At 36.0% G+C, this 16,929-nt stretch overlaps 2 protein-coding genes across 2 annotated transcripts; both read right to left on the reverse strand.

Annotated features, from left to right (window-relative positions):
• Positions 1-1,287: 1,287 nt before the first annotated feature.
• On the reverse strand, positions 1,288-5,968 carry LOC121431418. The gene is made up of 3 exons (XM_041628983.1): positions 5,803-5,968; positions 4,871-4,958; positions 1,288-1,695 (listed from the first exon to the last, which is right to left on the reverse strand). The coding sequence occupies exons 1-3, from the start codon at positions 5,957-5,959 to the stop codon at positions 1,428-1,430; spliced, it is 513 nt and encodes a 170-aa protein (XP_041484917.1). The 5' UTR covers positions 5,960-5,968; the 3' UTR covers positions 1,288-1,427.
• Positions 5,969-6,121: 153 nt separating this feature from the next.
• On the reverse strand, positions 6,122-10,562 carry LOC121431300 (protein SLG1-like). Its single transcript, XM_041628810.1, has 5 exons — positions 10,292-10,562; positions 8,154-8,510; positions 7,203-7,580; positions 6,577-6,735; positions 6,122-6,207 (listed from the first exon to the last, which is right to left on the reverse strand). The coding sequence occupies exons 1-5, from the start codon at positions 10,560-10,562 to the stop codon at positions 6,122-6,124; spliced, it is 1,251 nt and encodes a 416-aa protein (XP_041484744.1).
• Positions 10,563-16,929: the final 6,367 nt, after the last annotated feature.

A 16,929-nucleotide genomic window follows, 5' to 3' on the forward strand; every position in this document is an offset into this window, starting at 1 on the left:
CCAAAAATGTATTTGGTTGCGGAACAGAGTGGTATAATCCATACAAAGAACAAATACGTGTTCACACATTCATGACATGAAAATGAAAATGCCCCAAAATATATAGTGCTTTTCATGTGATATTGATACCTACCACAATAATATCCGATTTATCCCCACGTGACAGACGGTGAGACATTTAACGCATGGTGACGTTTTGATGTGGAAATCGATCAAGGTACAACATAATTGTAAATATGTACGGCTCTCCCAAATGATTTTATTTTACAAAAGAGGTCAATTCTTAAATGGACATGAACACATCCGTATGTTTACCTTCCTAAAAAAAACCTGACGAGTGCGTGACTTTTTCAAACTTTGAATCATGCAAATTCATTCAACCATACTTAGAATATAAATTGATTTATTTAGCATAGATTTATTGCGGCCAGGAGGCCGAAGTACAAATCTTTATACAACCGTATGCCAACATCGAATTTACATTAAAGCTGCACAACGTTATGATATTGATATTGGTAGCAAGGGCATAATCATAAAACATACATATTCATGCCGGTAAGGCAGGAATGTTTTATACGTATGTCATATCGTTGGAGCGTACATGTACATTAAAATCATTCTAAATTATATGATATAAACAAATGACGAAGTGTCGATATCCCTTTCAAATAAAACGAAATGATTTAATATATTACCTGCAACGGATAAGGCAATTTAATCTCCCCTACCCTTCCCATCATCTTTCTTTCTCTCTCTCTCTCTCTCTTGGTGTTTGGGGATTTCAAAGTTTACGGTATACTAGTAGGCTATCTTGTATAAATGCGTTAACATTCCCAATCCTGTTGATCTCATTATTCAAGGGAACTTTTTAGGCTGCAGTGCTACAATGCCACAGCTGAACAGGGCGATCCTTCCAATGTTATTTTTGCGATCGCCATCGGCGGATCATCTACGCATGCGCACTTTGTTCAAAACAGGAACCAATCAGAGTGGTTCTTTCATAATTGCATAAATTGCTGAGGACAGAGTCATGAAGCAATATCTGATTTTGATTACACTTCTGTCCCTATCAAAAGGTCTCATTTTTCCCATAAATATAAAGCAACAACAGTTTTCACTTCATACAAAATCAAAGTACATTAAGAGTTTACAAGAAAGTTATACGTTACCAAACAAATATCCGGGACAAATATAACCGACTGCACAATCATTTTAATTTATTGAAGCAACCATACATGTAAATAGGCTGAAAAACATATATCCTATCACACGTGACTCAATTGTCTCTCCCACAACAATCACAACTCCTGATCTACCTTTAATAATCTTCATTATTTTTCTAAGAAGCCGTTTATTTTTATCAGTATTTACAAAGATTTCAAGATTTCGTGAATCAATCTGCACGCAGTCGTACTGTTCAATCCACCCTACAGTTTAATGATCTCGTAAGTAAAATCTTTGTCACCAATATTGGCAGGATGACCCTCCAGAGCTTCGTAAGCGTGTTCTTTCATATCACATGCATCACTTATGTATTCATTGCCGCTACTTTCATTAACTTGGTGTGCAGATCCTGTCTTGATAATGGCAGTGTCGTATGGCACTGGTTTTGTCATTTCTATACTTTCAGAATTGAATCCGGGGTACTGACGATGTCTTACCCTCACATCTGATGAGGGGTTTGTACTACGCCTCCTGAAAAAATAAATAATATTTTCGAGAAAATAACAGGAGTTCTTTAATAATGTTTGTAGTAGAAGTAGCATTAGTGATAGCCATAGTAGCAGTAATAGTAGTAGCAGATGTACAGTGCGTATCAAAAAAAGTTTACACTTTGAAAAAGACCTGGGAATAAAAAAATATACAACATGTGGGTAAAATTTTTCACATATAATCTTGGGTTTGGGTCTCATCTATCCAATGAAAGTAAAAGTTTTAACAGGATATTACATTTGAGTGAGCAATGTCCATTTTCGTAAAGCTCGCAGAAATCTGTTTGCGCAGAAATGCTTGTTTTCACGCTGTGTCAGTGGGAAAGGGCGAAATCAAACTTATCCTGCAAACATTTCTCAAACATTTCCCTTGCGCTTTTAGTCAATTAAAATAAAACGGATACATTCAAGTATTCTGGAGCAATTTTGCCACCCAATTTGAAAATTTCAACACTTAGTAAGCACAACCTTTACCCTTTTTGTGCCAGCTGGATCTGAGGACATAACTGAATCTGAACAAATGTTTTTTATCAGACATCTCCAGCATTTTTTTCACTTAGTTTTTATCATTTAATGTGGGTTTACGTTTCATTTTTTAATTCAATACTTGTTTCTCCAAACTTTTCCCAAGCTTGACAAAGATTAACAAAATGCAAAACAAGCCTTAGCCATTTCATGTAAGTTACAGCTCATTGTAAAGCAAATATCGTCACGATGACCTCGGTGTGTGGGGGAGTGGGGTGGGGTGCAATGCACTCTTCGAAGTGTTTTGGACGAGGAAGCAAGTTAAAAAAACGTTAAAAAATCTTCAAATCAATTTTAAAAGCTAACTTCCACGTGTTCCTCATGATTAAGGTCTAATTTTTTTCGCATAACTATTTCAAAGTTCTGCGCAAATCATTTTTCATTAACTTTACAAAAGCAAGTGGTGCTCACTCAAGCGTTAATATTTTTCGACAGTTATATCGTCACTTGCTTAAATGGATCTGTAACAATGTTAAAATGTGGAAAAAATGTTCAGGATATTTACAAATGTATAATTTCACAGGAGTTTTTCTAAGGGTAAACTTTTTTTTGATACGCACTGTAGAAGCTGAGTACTACTAATCGTAGAAATAGTGGTAGTGTTGGTGGTGGTGGTAGTAGTGTAGTGTAGTAGTAGTGGTAGTAGAAGTAGTAGTAGAAGTAGTAGTAGTAGTAGTAGTAGAAGTAGTAGTAGTAGTAGTACATGTAGTAGTAGTAGCAGTAATAACAGTAGTAGTACATGTAGTAGTAGTAGTAGTAGTAGTAGTAGTAGTAGCACTGGTAGAAGTAGGAGTAGTAATAGTAATATTACTGACGACTGAAAGTAAAAGTAGTTGTAGTATAATAGTAGTAGCAGCAGCAGGAAAAGTAGTAGTAGTAACAGTAATAACAGAAGTAGAAGTAGTAGTAGTAGTAGTAGTAGTAGTAGTAGTAGTAGTAGAAGTAGTAGTAGCAGCAGCAGTAGAAGTAGTAGTAACAGTAATAACAGGAGTAGTAGTAGTAGTAGTAGAAGAAGAAGTAGTAGTAGTAGTAGTAGTAGTAGTAGTAGTAGTAGTAGTAGTAGTAGTAGTAGTAGTAGAAGTAGAAGTAGTAGTAGTAGTAGTAACAGTAATAACAGAAGTAGTAGTAGTAGTAGTAACAGTAATAACAGAAGTAGTAGTAGTAGCATTTGAATATCCCAGGATCGAAAACCACACCTCAGATATCATTATTTACTCAATGATTTATAAACTGTCGACCTAATGTTGAAACGAGCATTATTATTCAAAAGCCAATCACAGAAAATTACACGAGACACTAATAAGTAGTAGTAATAGTAGTAGCAGCAGCAGTAGAAGTAGTAGTAGTAGTAGTAGTAGTAGTAGTAGTAGTAGTAGTAGTAGTAGTAGTAGTAGTAGTAGTAGTAGAAGTAGTAGTAGAAGTAGTAGTAGAAGTAGTAGTAGTAGTAGTAGTAGTAGTAGTAGAAGTAGTAGTAGAAGTAGTAGTAGTAGTAGTAGTAGTAGTAGTAGTAGTAGAAGTAGTAGTAGTAACAATAATAACAGTAGTAGTAGTAGTAGTAGTAGTAGAAGTAGTAACAGTAATAACAGAAGTAGTAGTAGTGGTAGTAGTAGAAGTAGTTGGAGCTGTTGTTGTGCATTGGAAATTACTACACTTTCAGAAAGATAAAATTCACTGTACCACTTTGGGGTTCATCGACCTTCGCCATACATTATTGATACATGTATCTGTTTTTAATGTTGACGTGTGTAAACACATACTTTTTTGTATGTGCTCAATTATTTTTGACAAATGGTGTTTGCATTTACTGACACATCCGATACCCCTCTGCTGACACCACCTTTCCCCATTTACTTTTGTACACGTAGTGAATATTCATTAGTGTCTCATGTATTTTTCATTAAAAAGAGGCGTGGTCGAATTCTCTTGCTTTGATTGGCTTTTATTACTATTGAATATCCACAAGCCATTAACGCTTCTTTGTGCGAGGGCAAGGATGGTATACTGTACCAGGCGGCGAAGTTATTTTTCCCACCGTAGTTCCGGACTCCAAGATGAATATTCATGCTTGCGTCTCTGGAATAAGAGTACGCAGACGCGTGGATGAAGTTTCATCTTTACAAAATGGTGGAATGAATGAATCAGCACCCTCAAATTGCCGGTACCCTCACACAGGCCTAGGGTTACTCAAGATGAAAGTCCAGCTATCCCCATACAGCAAACGAGCCACGATGAATTGGAAACGAAAAAGTTCGACCCTGTTACTCTTCCAAACTTGGTTATGAGGACGAACATTCGTCAGATTATAACATTCACATATCCCAGGATCGAAAACTACACCTCAGATATCATTAATTACTCAATAATTTATAAACTGTCTACCTAAAGTTAAACGATTACTGTTACTTTAATAAAAGCCAATCACAGAAAAATACATGAGACACTAAAGAGTATTCAATGCGTTTGCAAAAGTGAATGGGTAAAGGGGGTCAGAAATCGGGGTGTCCGTAATTAGACCCTAAATGGAAACATCCCTTGACAGATCAATTTCAATCTCTCATAAAAGTTGGTGAATGATAAGCAAGAACCTTTAAAGAATCAGTCACGTGCAATATGATAAACAAAAGTTGACCTACACAAGTCGATATGTGAAGGTAAAAAGGATGACAAAGACCAGAAGAGCGCAGGATAGGACAACTACAGCAATAATCCATGGGGTCGTGTCTGAAATGTAAAAGATGAGATTAATTTGATGTGATGATAATGATAAGTGCATGGCGTACTGTCGGTCACGCCATAGTGAGGGCACGATAAAAAATGTGAGACACTTCAATAGCCAGGTAGGTAGTCAACATCGTAACAGAGAATGGGCGGGTTTTCCTCTCTCACTCTTTTACTTCCCATTAAAAAATCAAGAGAAAATTTTAGTATTATCTTCATGAATAAAAATGAATTTTTAAGAATAATTTTTACCAAAAGCTAAATTTTGTACATACCGACCTAAACAAGATTTTTTAAAATAACCTTACTATATAGAGAGTTTCCGCACAGCGACACAGAGTGAATCCAACAGCGCAGTATATCAATGAAAATGTAAGTCGATGGTCGGCGAATCGAAACGGCAGTTTTTCCTAAGAATCTGGATAAACGGCATAATCATTTGCGATTTTCCGTCGGCTATGAAACATCAGACAAATATGCTGTTTCGATTGACGGACCCTTGACATAAGACAAGACTAGCCCCATTTTAAGCGAGAATATTAGACGAATCCTTAGGCAATAACGCGAAATTTGCCGATACAAGCTCCGAGCTTCAAGGTTAACTCTGGAAAATTTGCTGCAAAAGTTTCTACCGTAACATAAATCGTAAACCGAAAGGCTTGCACGTCTAATAAATAACCTTTACATAATTTTGACGGGGAAATACGATTTCCGCGTATAATGTTATCATAATAGTTTTTCAACATAAGCACTTTTCTTTCTTTAGCGAGTAGATCTAGCAGTAAATTTACCATGTACAACCAAACAAACGTTCATGAACGTTAGCATTTCCATATACCAAATTTACTAGTCTGATTATAATCGCTGCCAATCGTTGTTGATTCATCGATGACACCCAATGATGATGAACCTCCTCCATCTGATGACGTCATCATGATCGTCGGTTCCGACGTGATATCATCTCTGCGCGTTTGTGATGACGAATTCAATGAGGAGGGCGACATCGAAGTCGGTTGATATGCTGTAAAATGAGGTTTCAAGTCGGTAGTCAGTGAATAGTCTGACTCCAAAATAATGCAGCCATTTCTAAACATAATATATACTCCCTTGATAGGGCAGGGGGTGAGAAAATCATCCCATCATCATGAGCTTTATAAAATTCGAAATTAGAGGGATAATACCCCCGAGACCACGCCCTCGAAAAAAAGAACGGCACTAGCCCCCTCCTCCTCCCTCCCTGAAAAGAAATTAACTATTGTAGTACAATAAGATTAAATTAAATGAAATAAAATAAGATTAAATTAAATTGAGTGGAATAAGATAGATAAAATGAAATGAAATAAGATGAAATTAAATGAAATAAAGTAAAAAAAAAATTTTCAATGAATCAAATAAAAACAAATTAATAAACAAAGTGAAATAAAACGAAATAAAAACAAAATATAAAATACGAATTTTCAAGAACATACTGGAAATGTTTGGACAGATTTCACCAAATCATTTTAAAAAGGAATGACGTATTAAAAACGACCTCACCAATTTTAATTGTGAATATTTGATGATTGAAAGAAGAATGAAACAAGCATCTTTGAAAAGACATCGCTAAGTTCATTTAATTTACCTCCTTGTGAAGTGGTGGTTGCTCCGGTTGCTAGAATTTCAGGCGTCGAGATTGTTGTTGCAGTTGTAGGTGCTGAAATTGTTTGTGTAGGTGTTGACACTGTTGATGCAGTTGTAAAAGCTGAAATTGGTGTTGCTGCAGAGGTTGGTGGCGGGGTTTCTGCATAAACCGCCAAGCGAAAATATAATGCCAAACCAGCGAATGGTAATGATAATCAAAAGTAGAAGAAACAATGATGATAAGAATATTGGCAATAAGACGGAAAAGATGACAGATAATATGCCACAGTAATATTTTATCACATTATCATAACTACAGTCAAAAGGTTTCAAATTAATTCTGCTCTCTAAAAATTACAATATAGAATAAAACAAATCAAAATAAACATGGTAAATGACAAATCACGGCTTATTACTCCCATCATTGACATTTAACACTAACTTTGCAAGATACAACTACAAAAATGATCAGCAAATATAGACAACTACATTATTAATACAAAATTTATCTGTGATTGTTTTTTTGGGGGGGGTATGATGGCGATTTTTCACTATGTAGGCTTAAGAGTCACGGTTTTGTTGATTTTTTTTGTAAGTTCAGGTTATAGATGTGTGAAATAAACTTACCTGGACAATCCGGGACAAAAGTCTCCCAGTCGCCATAGTAACCACAGGTCAATGTTTGATTCGTCCTCGAAGGATCCATATCACAATCAAAGAAGACTTCATCATCGACTGCGTAGCTGTCATTCAATGTCTGCCATGAGCTGAAACTAGCATACATGGGTGCAGTGGGCGTGGCACACCTGACCGTACAGGTAGGAGGAGGGTTTGTCCAGTTCCCGGATGCAGTACACGTGATAGATGTGGCGCCATTCTTGATACTTGGTGGTGGACAGACGGGGGCGAAGTCGATGACGTCACTTGCGTTGTAAAAAGAACTATCCTGCTGTGATTGGTCACCGTTTAAAACGTATCCTGGATTAAAACAGTCTGATGGTGATTCTGTTGACAAAAATGAATGCAAATAAGATCAAATTGCTGTGAGAGCCACCGTCTTTTTTTCTTTCTCATAATAGGCTCTCATCGATGATAATGCCACCACAGTGGCATGGATGTAAAGATGTAAAACAATAACCCCATCTGCTAACAAAGTCCAGTGATTGCTTTTCCTATTTTCACAATTGACATGAACAAATATTAAAAATCTATTTCAATTTGTTCCCAACGCCCAGGACTGTTGTAAAAATATTCAAGAAAACGACTTATTTTATGGCCTCTCCATGTCATTGTTATTAAAATTCCCCCCAAAAATGCAATCACAATGTATGTTTTATCAATCATTGTGGGCATACAGATTTTATAGACATATTGTTATTAAAATGAAAGAAAATGAAGAAAATAATATGAAAAACGCATTGTCTTTCAAATTAATCGCTATTGAAGTTCGTTCATAATATTCATGATGATATGGCTAGTGTTAAAAACTGCATGATTAAATGTTATCATGGTATCTCCATTAATCTTAATCTTTAATCCGCTTTCTTTCACCATCAAATTTAAACATAATTGCCTTACCATTAATTTGATAGACGCTAGCTTGAAAATCTGTTCCACACAATTGACTTGAATTTCCTGAACATGGTCTGTTACATGTATCATTCCCATCTGGTTGGCCTAAGACGTTATAGGGCGCAAAGAATCCTCCACAAAGACACTGTGCGCCCGCTTGAAGTCCAAAGTATCTCATGTTCTGATCAGCACAAATGTCTCTGCATAGTTCAATTGTCATCTCTTGAGATTGACAGTACTGAGCTTGTGGTCCACATGTATTCTGACATGAATCGGAAGGTTTTGTATCTCTATTACAGTAAATCAGATCCGGCAAAGCTTCTCTTCTGTTGTTCTCATAGAAACACCCAAGATAGGTGTAATCTGAACAAAAAAAGAAAAGTCAAATAATAAAATTAGTAGAGCCCCACTATAGTTCAGAATCACCACCATCTACAATACGTAACATTACACATAAGCATACATTTCTTCTTTACCATACTGTGGACCTCCATAATAATGTAAAGGCATATTTTCGTGTGTTTTCAGGAGTTGCGCTATTGTAATTATTTTGTTAAGATAATGAAAATTGATGGCTGAGTAAAACACTTTGGAGAAAGGATATCAAAAATCATTTGGCGGACAGTATCTGAATTTCTGAATTATCTGAATTTGTCTCAAAAGTTCCATCACTGTTCTTTAATATAATGTCTTAATCAAAGAAAGTAACTTGGGGAGCAACAAGTTTTTTTTTTCTTTAAAATATTGCCTGAGTTCAAAGGATATTAAACGAAGAAATTCATGCTGGCTAGTGTATTATTTGCGATCAGCCATGAACAAATAATTAACACGTAACGCGTACAGAAGACAAACTAAGAAAAGATAATTTGCATAAAATAATGACGCGCTTTGAAATAATGTGTGACTTTAATTAAATACCGTATTATTGTCAGTGAGTTCATCGTAAAGCATTTATACTAAATGAGCTTCCTTTTTTTCTGGAAGACATGCATGTAGACCAGTTATTCAGTAATTCATTCCTTGCATATCCCCCCCATCTCAAAGGAGAACTTGAGTTTCGGGAAAAAATAACAAAGTCGCGATTCAGAATATGAACTCATTCAGAAAATTCTTTACCTGTGGCTGAATTTAATCTCCGACATCTAATGATTTTCTATTATACCGTGCTCACGGAGTTTCAAATTCTTTTTTTTTAATTCCAGGTGTGCGCTAAAACTCTGTTATTTGAACAGGTTTTCAATTTGAGTTTGAACGTTTCTATTGATGGACATGATCTCACAGGGGCTGCACAGGCAAAAGCGCCATCTCCCAAAGTTATCTTTGTATTACGAGCGGGGATGTGAAGGAGCAAATTATCATTAGAACTACGCAGGTTGTGAGAGTGTCTGTGAACTTTTCTTTATAAAAGCTCAGAAATGTAACTGGGGGCTTGACCACTTAGTGCCTTGTATACAATTAGCAAAATCTTGAAAGAAATTCGTTGGCGAACTGGAAGCCAGTGCAGATCTTTCAAGACAGGGGTAATCCTTGAAAATCTAGATTGACTACAAATCAGCCGTGCACATGCATTCTGTACTCGCTGAAGACGCCCAATTTGAGATGAGGGGAGCCCATACAACAAACTGTTACAATAATCTACCTTACTAATAATGCATGCATGGACAATTTTTTTCATGCTTTCATTTTCAAAGTATTTTCGTATACGTCTGAGGTTGTATATCATATGAAATGAAGATTTGCACACATTGGTAATATGTGCTTCCATATTCAAATGCGAATCCTAAAATACTCCAAGATTTCTTACATTAGAATTTGGTTCTATGACTGAACTGCCAACTGATATCCCGTCAAAATCAAGCTTATTCAGTTGTTTAGATGTGCTGATAACTAGTAATTCTGTTTTACTGTCATTTAGCATAAGTTTGTTATGCAGCATCCAATCACGTATGTAACCAACACAATCTTCTAGAAGAGAGATGCTCTGCTGCTTTCAGCATGTTTTGATGAGAATTAACAGTTATCTTTAATTACGATGCATATTTTTATAAATAATGCCAAATGTACATTCAAACTTGACCACAGTCCGTTGTAAGGGATTTTGGGATTTTTTATTTTGGCTGATCTCCAATCTTGTGGAACATCACCTTCATCCAAGGATTTCTGAAGTATCATGGTAAGAACTGGAGCAATCTGATCTTTGTCCTCCTTAAGTACAATATTAGAGATGTCATCTGGTCCGTGTGCTTTCTTCACCTTCGTGGCCTCCAGAAGCTTGGCTATTCCAGCAATACCGATGTTTAAGTCTGGAAGTTTAGGGAGATCTTCAACACCACCATTTACATCTAACATTCCAAGCTGGTCAAGAGGTAGATGATTCTCACGAGTGAATACGCGACAGAACTGGTCGTTCAACATCTGAGCCTTATCATAAGGACTAGAAGCTTCCTGACCGTTTCTTCTGAGGACCGGGGTACCAATCGTATCTCTTCTTCTGCTCTTAAAGTATGAGAAAGCTTTCTTCCCAAATCTTTCACCCTCCTCAGGTGTGAATACAGATGTAAGGTAGTCTCTATGAGCTTTCCTATATGTAAATCTAAAGAGCCGCTGAATGTCCTTGTATCTGGTCCAATCACCATCTTTATTTGTAATTTTAGCCTTAAGTTTGGCTCTTTTCTTCTGTCTAATAATTCTACTTAGCCTTTTATTCCACCAGGGTGGGTTCTGTCTTTTTTTTGTTATTTTAAGTGGTACATTATTTTTAATTAAGAAGAAAATGATTTAAAGAATCAAATTGAAATAAGAGCCAAGTAGTATGAATAATAGGTGTAATGAAAACTGTCAGTGTAAAAAATCAAGCATTTGCCCCAAAGAAAAAGAGAAAATAAGCCAAACATTGCCACCCTTATTTTGCCACACATGGAGATATAACTGAGAACAAGGTTATATTATAACCTTGTTCATTAAATGAGTGCTACCACCCTGCCTGTGGGGAATCTACAGGTAGGACTATGGTATGCCAATGTTGTACAGAGCACACACTTTAAAAAATCATTAAAATATCACTTTTGTGACCAAACTTACTAATTTCCATACAGTTGCAATATATTTTTCATTAGTAACTTGGGAATAATTTTTTTATTCACCAGAGCGCTCAAAAAGTTGAATTTTGGGCATATTTTTTGTGTACGTCCTCTATTGGTGGAAAGTAATATTGCAAGAAAATTTTCTTTTTTTGATCTCTATTTTTAATTAAGAAAAAAATGATTTAAAGAATCAGATTTAAATAAGAGCCAAGTTGTATGAATGATAGGGGTATTGGAAACTGTCAGTGTAAAAAAAATCAAGCATTTGCCCGAAAGAAAAAGAGAAAATAAGCCAAACATTGCCACCCTTTTTTTGCCACACATGGAGATATAACTGAGAACAAGGTTATATCATAACCTTGTTCATTGAATGAGCGTGTGGACGGTGAGAAATGTTTCCAAAAGAACGACACGATACTAAATTGAAGACAAAAATAAAGAATAGAACATAACATTTTAATAAACGGAACATGTTTCGAGGTGTCGCACCTCATCCTCAGCCTGAAAATTATTAACAGAGTCATTGGTATTTATACAGTTGAGATGTCAAGTAAAAATTTCAAGAATGTAGTTACACAGGATTACAAGGAATGCAATTGTTGAATGGAATGAAGTAAAAAGTTACAAAGTCTATGGATTTATCAGATAGGGGTGGGTTTAAATTAAATGGATAACATTATTTGGTAATTGTACACCTGTTGGTTTAGTTGAGGCTGTTTCCATTTGATGAAAAGCCCTTCTTTTATTTATTTATTTTTTTTTAATTTTTAGTTGAAAATCTGTTTGAGCAGTATCGAGAATCTTGAAACAGTGGGTATTGCATTCTAACAAGCCAGTGGCGTAGACAGGTCCTTAGACCTGGGGGGGGGATGATCCCTAGCTGGGTCATACTTTATATATATATATGTATAATATATAAATATAAAGAATGAAGGAGATAACGTACTCGATAAAAACAAAATATCATCGGCCAAAGCAGACGAGTTAAAGATAACAAAATAACACGATCTGCCTCATGGATTATCTTGTGTGTCTTTTAATCACTTTGCTTTCAGCAATAAACAGGGCATCCAGTAATGAACAAACTTCCTTGCACATTTTTCATGGCAGTAATCTTTTGTTTGATTAATGACAATGATTAAAGATGATCATAAGAGAAATGTCATTTGTCGGATGTCTAGTTATCATCTTGGTCATGACAGTCCTGCTAAACATGATCTAGAATAACTAGTTTTCCTTATTTTACTAGTATAGTAGTATACTCTTTTAAAAGTAGCGATATTGTTAATGATCAAACGAATGAATCAACAACTAAAGGAATAAACAAATAAACAGCCAAATAACTAAAAAAATATCAATTACAATTATAGTAATAGGGGTAAAATAAAAAAAGCTCAACATTATATTTCTTATCCACGTGCAGATATGCGGACACTAAAATGATAAGCACACTCTGTTTAAATGTCTCCTCCATCCCCACTTGGTGTTCTTTGTTCGTCCTCCAACTGTGACGTTGATGACCGGTCTTCATCAGTTTCTTGACAACTTTTGAAGAAGATCGTAATTTTTGACGTTTTCAAACGCTTTGCTTGCGACATGCTTGGACAATTTCACGTCATTACATTGACCGAAATTCACAAGGTTGAATTGAATCTTGTCTATAAATTAGTCAAATTTTTATCGCGTAAATGCGCGAGATGATTATGTTTTTTGTCAAAGGTCCGACAATGAACATGCTGAGGGTTGAGTTAGGCTTGTTCTGTGATCTTAGACCATAAATTAATCCGATATCCATGGATTGATTCAATCTGCCTTCGTGAATTAAGGCATGTCTTTATATTGGATGATTCTACCTTCTTTGAAAAGCGCAAAGTACTCTGAAAAAAATTAGTGAAATAGTTCACTCTTAAGGAGTGAATATATGAAAGAGTGAATATTGAGTGAAAAAAAACCTCGGATATCACTGAGGCCATCCAAAATTTGCACTTTCATTTCAAAATCATTCATTTACTAATTCGCTCCTTAGAGACTGAAAATTTTCACATTTCCTTTGCAAAGTAAAGGTTGAGGACATGGCCAGCAGGGAAAAGGGTCAGTGTATGTGTATATTAATTCGTTTGAACAGTGTTAATGTGTTATGAAAGCAATTGCTCTGAAAGGGAGTGATTAAGCGACACTTTCATAAATCTGTAATGAAATATTTAACTTATCTCCTTTGCAAATACATAATTATTATAAGGAAAAGGACTTGGTGAAACTCTGAATAACGATCCTTAAATGTATATGACGACGCAAGACAGTTGTTATTACTTAAAACTTGCAAGTTGTAAATGCATATAAGATGATTGACTCTGAATAAAAGTCCAATTTTGATCATGTTTGTCATTGCTGTACGTTATGATTATTACTGCTATTATTATTGATTGATTTTAACTAGCATTCATTGCTTTATTACTGTATAGTTTTGCTTCTTCCCCCAAAGAAACCTGGGGGGGGGATGATTGTACACACCATCCCCCACACCTAAAATTCTGGGGGGATGCATCCCCCCCCCCCATCCCCCCCCCCCCCCCCCCCCGCTATCTACGCCCCTGTAACAAGCACTGGGGTGACGATTGCAAGTGTCTCCAGACTAAAAATAAAAGAAGGGCTTTTCATCAAATGGAAACAACCTCAACTAAACCAACAAGTGTACAATTACCAAATAATGTTATCCATTTAATTTAAACCCACCCCTATCTGATAAATCCATAGACTTTGTAACTTTTTACTTCATTCCATTCAACAATTGCATTCCATGTAATCCTGTGTAACTACATTCCTGAAATTTTTACTTGACATCTCAACTGTATAAATACCAATGACTCTGTTAATAATTTTCAAGCTGAGGATGAGGTGCGACACCTCGAAACATGTTCCGTTTATTAAAATGTTATGTTCTATTCTTTATTTTTGAGAAATGTTTGATTGAAAATCAACCTCATGATAAGTACTTAGTCATAAAGTACTAAATCAAATTAAAAGATTAAATCAAATTTACATAAGAGCCAAGTTATATGATGAAAAGCTGTAATGAAACCTGATACAATGTTTGGCTTATTTTCTCTATTTCTATGGGACAAATGCTTGATTTCGGCTTATTTTCTCTATTTCTATGGGACAAATGCTTGATTTCCTTACACTATCACTGATAGTGTAAGAAAATCAAGCATTTGTCCCATAGAAATAGAGAAAATAGGCCAAACATTGCCAACCTTATTTTGCCACACATGGAGATGTAACTGAGAACAAGGTTATATCCACTCATCCTACGAACGAGGAATTGCAATCACATTTTTTTTTTAATTTAGATTTGCTCACTGCAACCAAGATCTGTTGAGACAATGGGTGGTAAACATGCGTCGGGACAGATGGATACCATGCAACAGCCAGGTGTCTTTCATATGCTCCAAGCACTTCACATAAGAGAGCTTCCATAGGTTTGGACTACATGTTCAGCTCATTGATTCTGCTGTGCTAACAATCTTTGACATATACATGTACCTCATCATCTACAAAAGGTATGTTGTAGCGTGTATGTGTGGTTTGCATTGAAGTACAATTATTGTGAGTGTACACAGTCAGTTCTATTAAACACTTCCCAGGCTGTAAAAAATGCATGATTTGAAGTGATAAAGTGAAATTAGACAAAGTATTGACAATTTCATCAAAATCGGACAAGGGCTATCAAGGTAAACACATTTTAAAGCTTTGCCTTATTTTGGTGAAACTGTTCTATGCATGTCATTATGAATATACAATGAGCAAGCTGATGATGTCATTTGTATCCCCACTAATTTTGATTTTTTATTTTATTATTTGAAATTATATGTATTCATTTTTGAACATTTGAAATACCAAAGCCTGCTAATGGACACCAGTTGACAGAAATCACATGTATGATTGTGCACACGAAAAGAGAACAAGCATGAATCTTTGCAACTAAAGGACCACAATTTATGGAATTAGCTAATTCTTAGTTATTAGACTTTTTTTAATCAACATAGTTTAATTGTTCTTTGCATGGGATATTCATTTTACATTTTTTATTTTATCTCTTTTCTTTATCAAATATGTAGAAAGTTAATCAACGGAAATGTCCTGCTGTCCGTGTCTTTGCACCACCTTCATGACCTTTAAAGGAACCAGACATGCAAGATGTTCATTCTCGTCCACTGCCACAGCAAAGTACATCTGCTGATCCTCTGGCTGAGCACAGTTATGCTACAATGGATTCTCCACGGAAATTGAAGCGTAGGTTAAACCTGTCCGAAGACAGACTGGTAAAAAAGGAAGAAAGAGGCTAAAAGTAGTCCATCAACGAACACGCCGTTTGAAACCAAAGGTAGAGACCCTGAATGGTGACGTCGATGAGCTACGGAATGATAAGCTGAGGTGGTATTCTGAGGTCATTTTATCTTTAAAATATTTTATTTTATCTCTTAAAATGAAATTGGTATTCTGAGATGACATTTTATCTCTCAGATAAAATTTACAATTTTATCTTGCGTATAAATTTTATCTTGCGTAACTTTTAATAATACGCAACAAAACAGTGCCTGCGTAGACAAAGGCATCGCGTATCTGGGTATTGCAACGCAGATGATGTGATTGCGCCCAAGATAGTTTGAAGAAAATAAAAACTTAAAAGAGGGTAGGGGCTATTTTATCTCTGGGACGTTGATTTCACCAATATTTCTAGGTGAACCTCAAATGTTGACATGAAAATGAAGAAATATTATATATTTATTAAGAATAACACCTTAACGTTATTACTGTACAATAAGAAAGTACTTCATAAGACTTGTCTTTACTAATATTGTCTTTGAAATAATGCTTGAAAAAGATGCGATACAGACCTCGAAAAAAGATGAGAGCATTGTCCTTCTTGTTAAAAAGAAATCTCTGTAAAGACGCGCGAGCGTATAGTGCAAGCGTATTTGAAGTCAAAAATTGACGCAATCTTACCCCTTTGCCACACCTTTATACCGTTTACACAGTGACACGGCTCGGGGGTTCGACACGCGAGCCGTGCTCAACACGGCAATTTTATGCTGTGTAAACGCGATCAGTGTGATCCGCGAGCCGTGTCGAACACGGCTTTTTTGATCCGCCAAAATCGTAAGTTTCAACCCGCGAGCCGAGTCAGACTCGGCAATTTTTTCGTGTGTAAACAGAAAGCCGTGTCGAACTCTCTTGACCAGGTCACTGCGCGCGCTTTCACTTTTGGCATTGTTGTTGTTCGCACGGACAAGATTCGATTCCGGCGGTGAATTTCCCGCGTTTAATTTGCGACGTCATAATTCTTCTTCCGTTCGAGATCCGCGAGCCGTGTTGAACTCGCCTTTTTATATGTACGTATAAACGTGATCTCTGATCCTTCTTCGCAGTGTTCAACCTGGCTCGCGGATTCAACACCCGAGCCGAGTCAATGTGTAAACACGGTACTTGTGGAATGGATTTCCATTGGTTGACTGACACGAAAGAGCTATAAAAGCTCGTTTCTAATCGGGATATTGATAAAAAAAGGTGTGTCTTACAGAGATAAAATGAAGATAAAATGGTTCTCAGAATACCAATTTGGAGAGATTTTAAGGGTATTTTATCTCACTGATTTTAACGGAGATAAAATATTTTATTTTATCTGAGATAAAATGGAT

Source organism: Lytechinus variegatus, chromosome 17 (assembly GCF_018143015.1).
Source record: "Lytechinus variegatus isolate NC3 chromosome 17, Lvar_3.0, whole genome shotgun sequence".
In the NCBI taxonomy this organism is placed as follows: domain Eukaryota; kingdom Metazoa; phylum Echinodermata; class Echinoidea; order Temnopleuroida; family Toxopneustidae; genus Lytechinus; species Lytechinus variegatus.

What these genes read in the sequence shown, in the direction of transcription:
- LOC121431300 (XM_041628810.1), bottom strand. Translation starts at nt 10,562, where the DNA reads ATGTTGAACGACCAGTTCTGTCGCGTATTCACTCGTGAGAATCATCTA. An exon ending in TCAGAAATCCTTGGATGAAG is followed by an intron (nt 8,511 to 10,291) that starts GTGATGTTCCAC and finishes TTTTTTGTTCAG; the next exon opens with ATTACACCTATCTTGGGTGT. An exon ending in TTTTGTCCCGGATTGTCCAG is followed by an intron (nt 6,736 to 7,202) that starts GTAAGTTTATTT and finishes CGGTTTATGCAG; the next exon opens with AAACCCCGCCACCAACCTCT.
- LOC121431418 (XM_041628983.1), bottom strand. Translation starts at nt 5,959, where the DNA reads ATGTCGCCCTCCTCATTGAATTCGTCATCACAAACGCGCAGAGATGAT. An exon ending in CAGCGATTATAATCAGACTA is followed by an intron (nt 4,959 to 5,802) that starts GTAAATTTGGTA and finishes TTTACATTTCAG; the next exon opens with ACACGACCCCATGGATTATT. An exon ending in ACCTTCACATATCGACTTGT is followed by an intron (nt 1,696 to 4,870) that starts GTAGGTCAACTT and finishes TTATTTTTTCAG; the next exon opens with GAGGCGTAGTACAAACCCCT.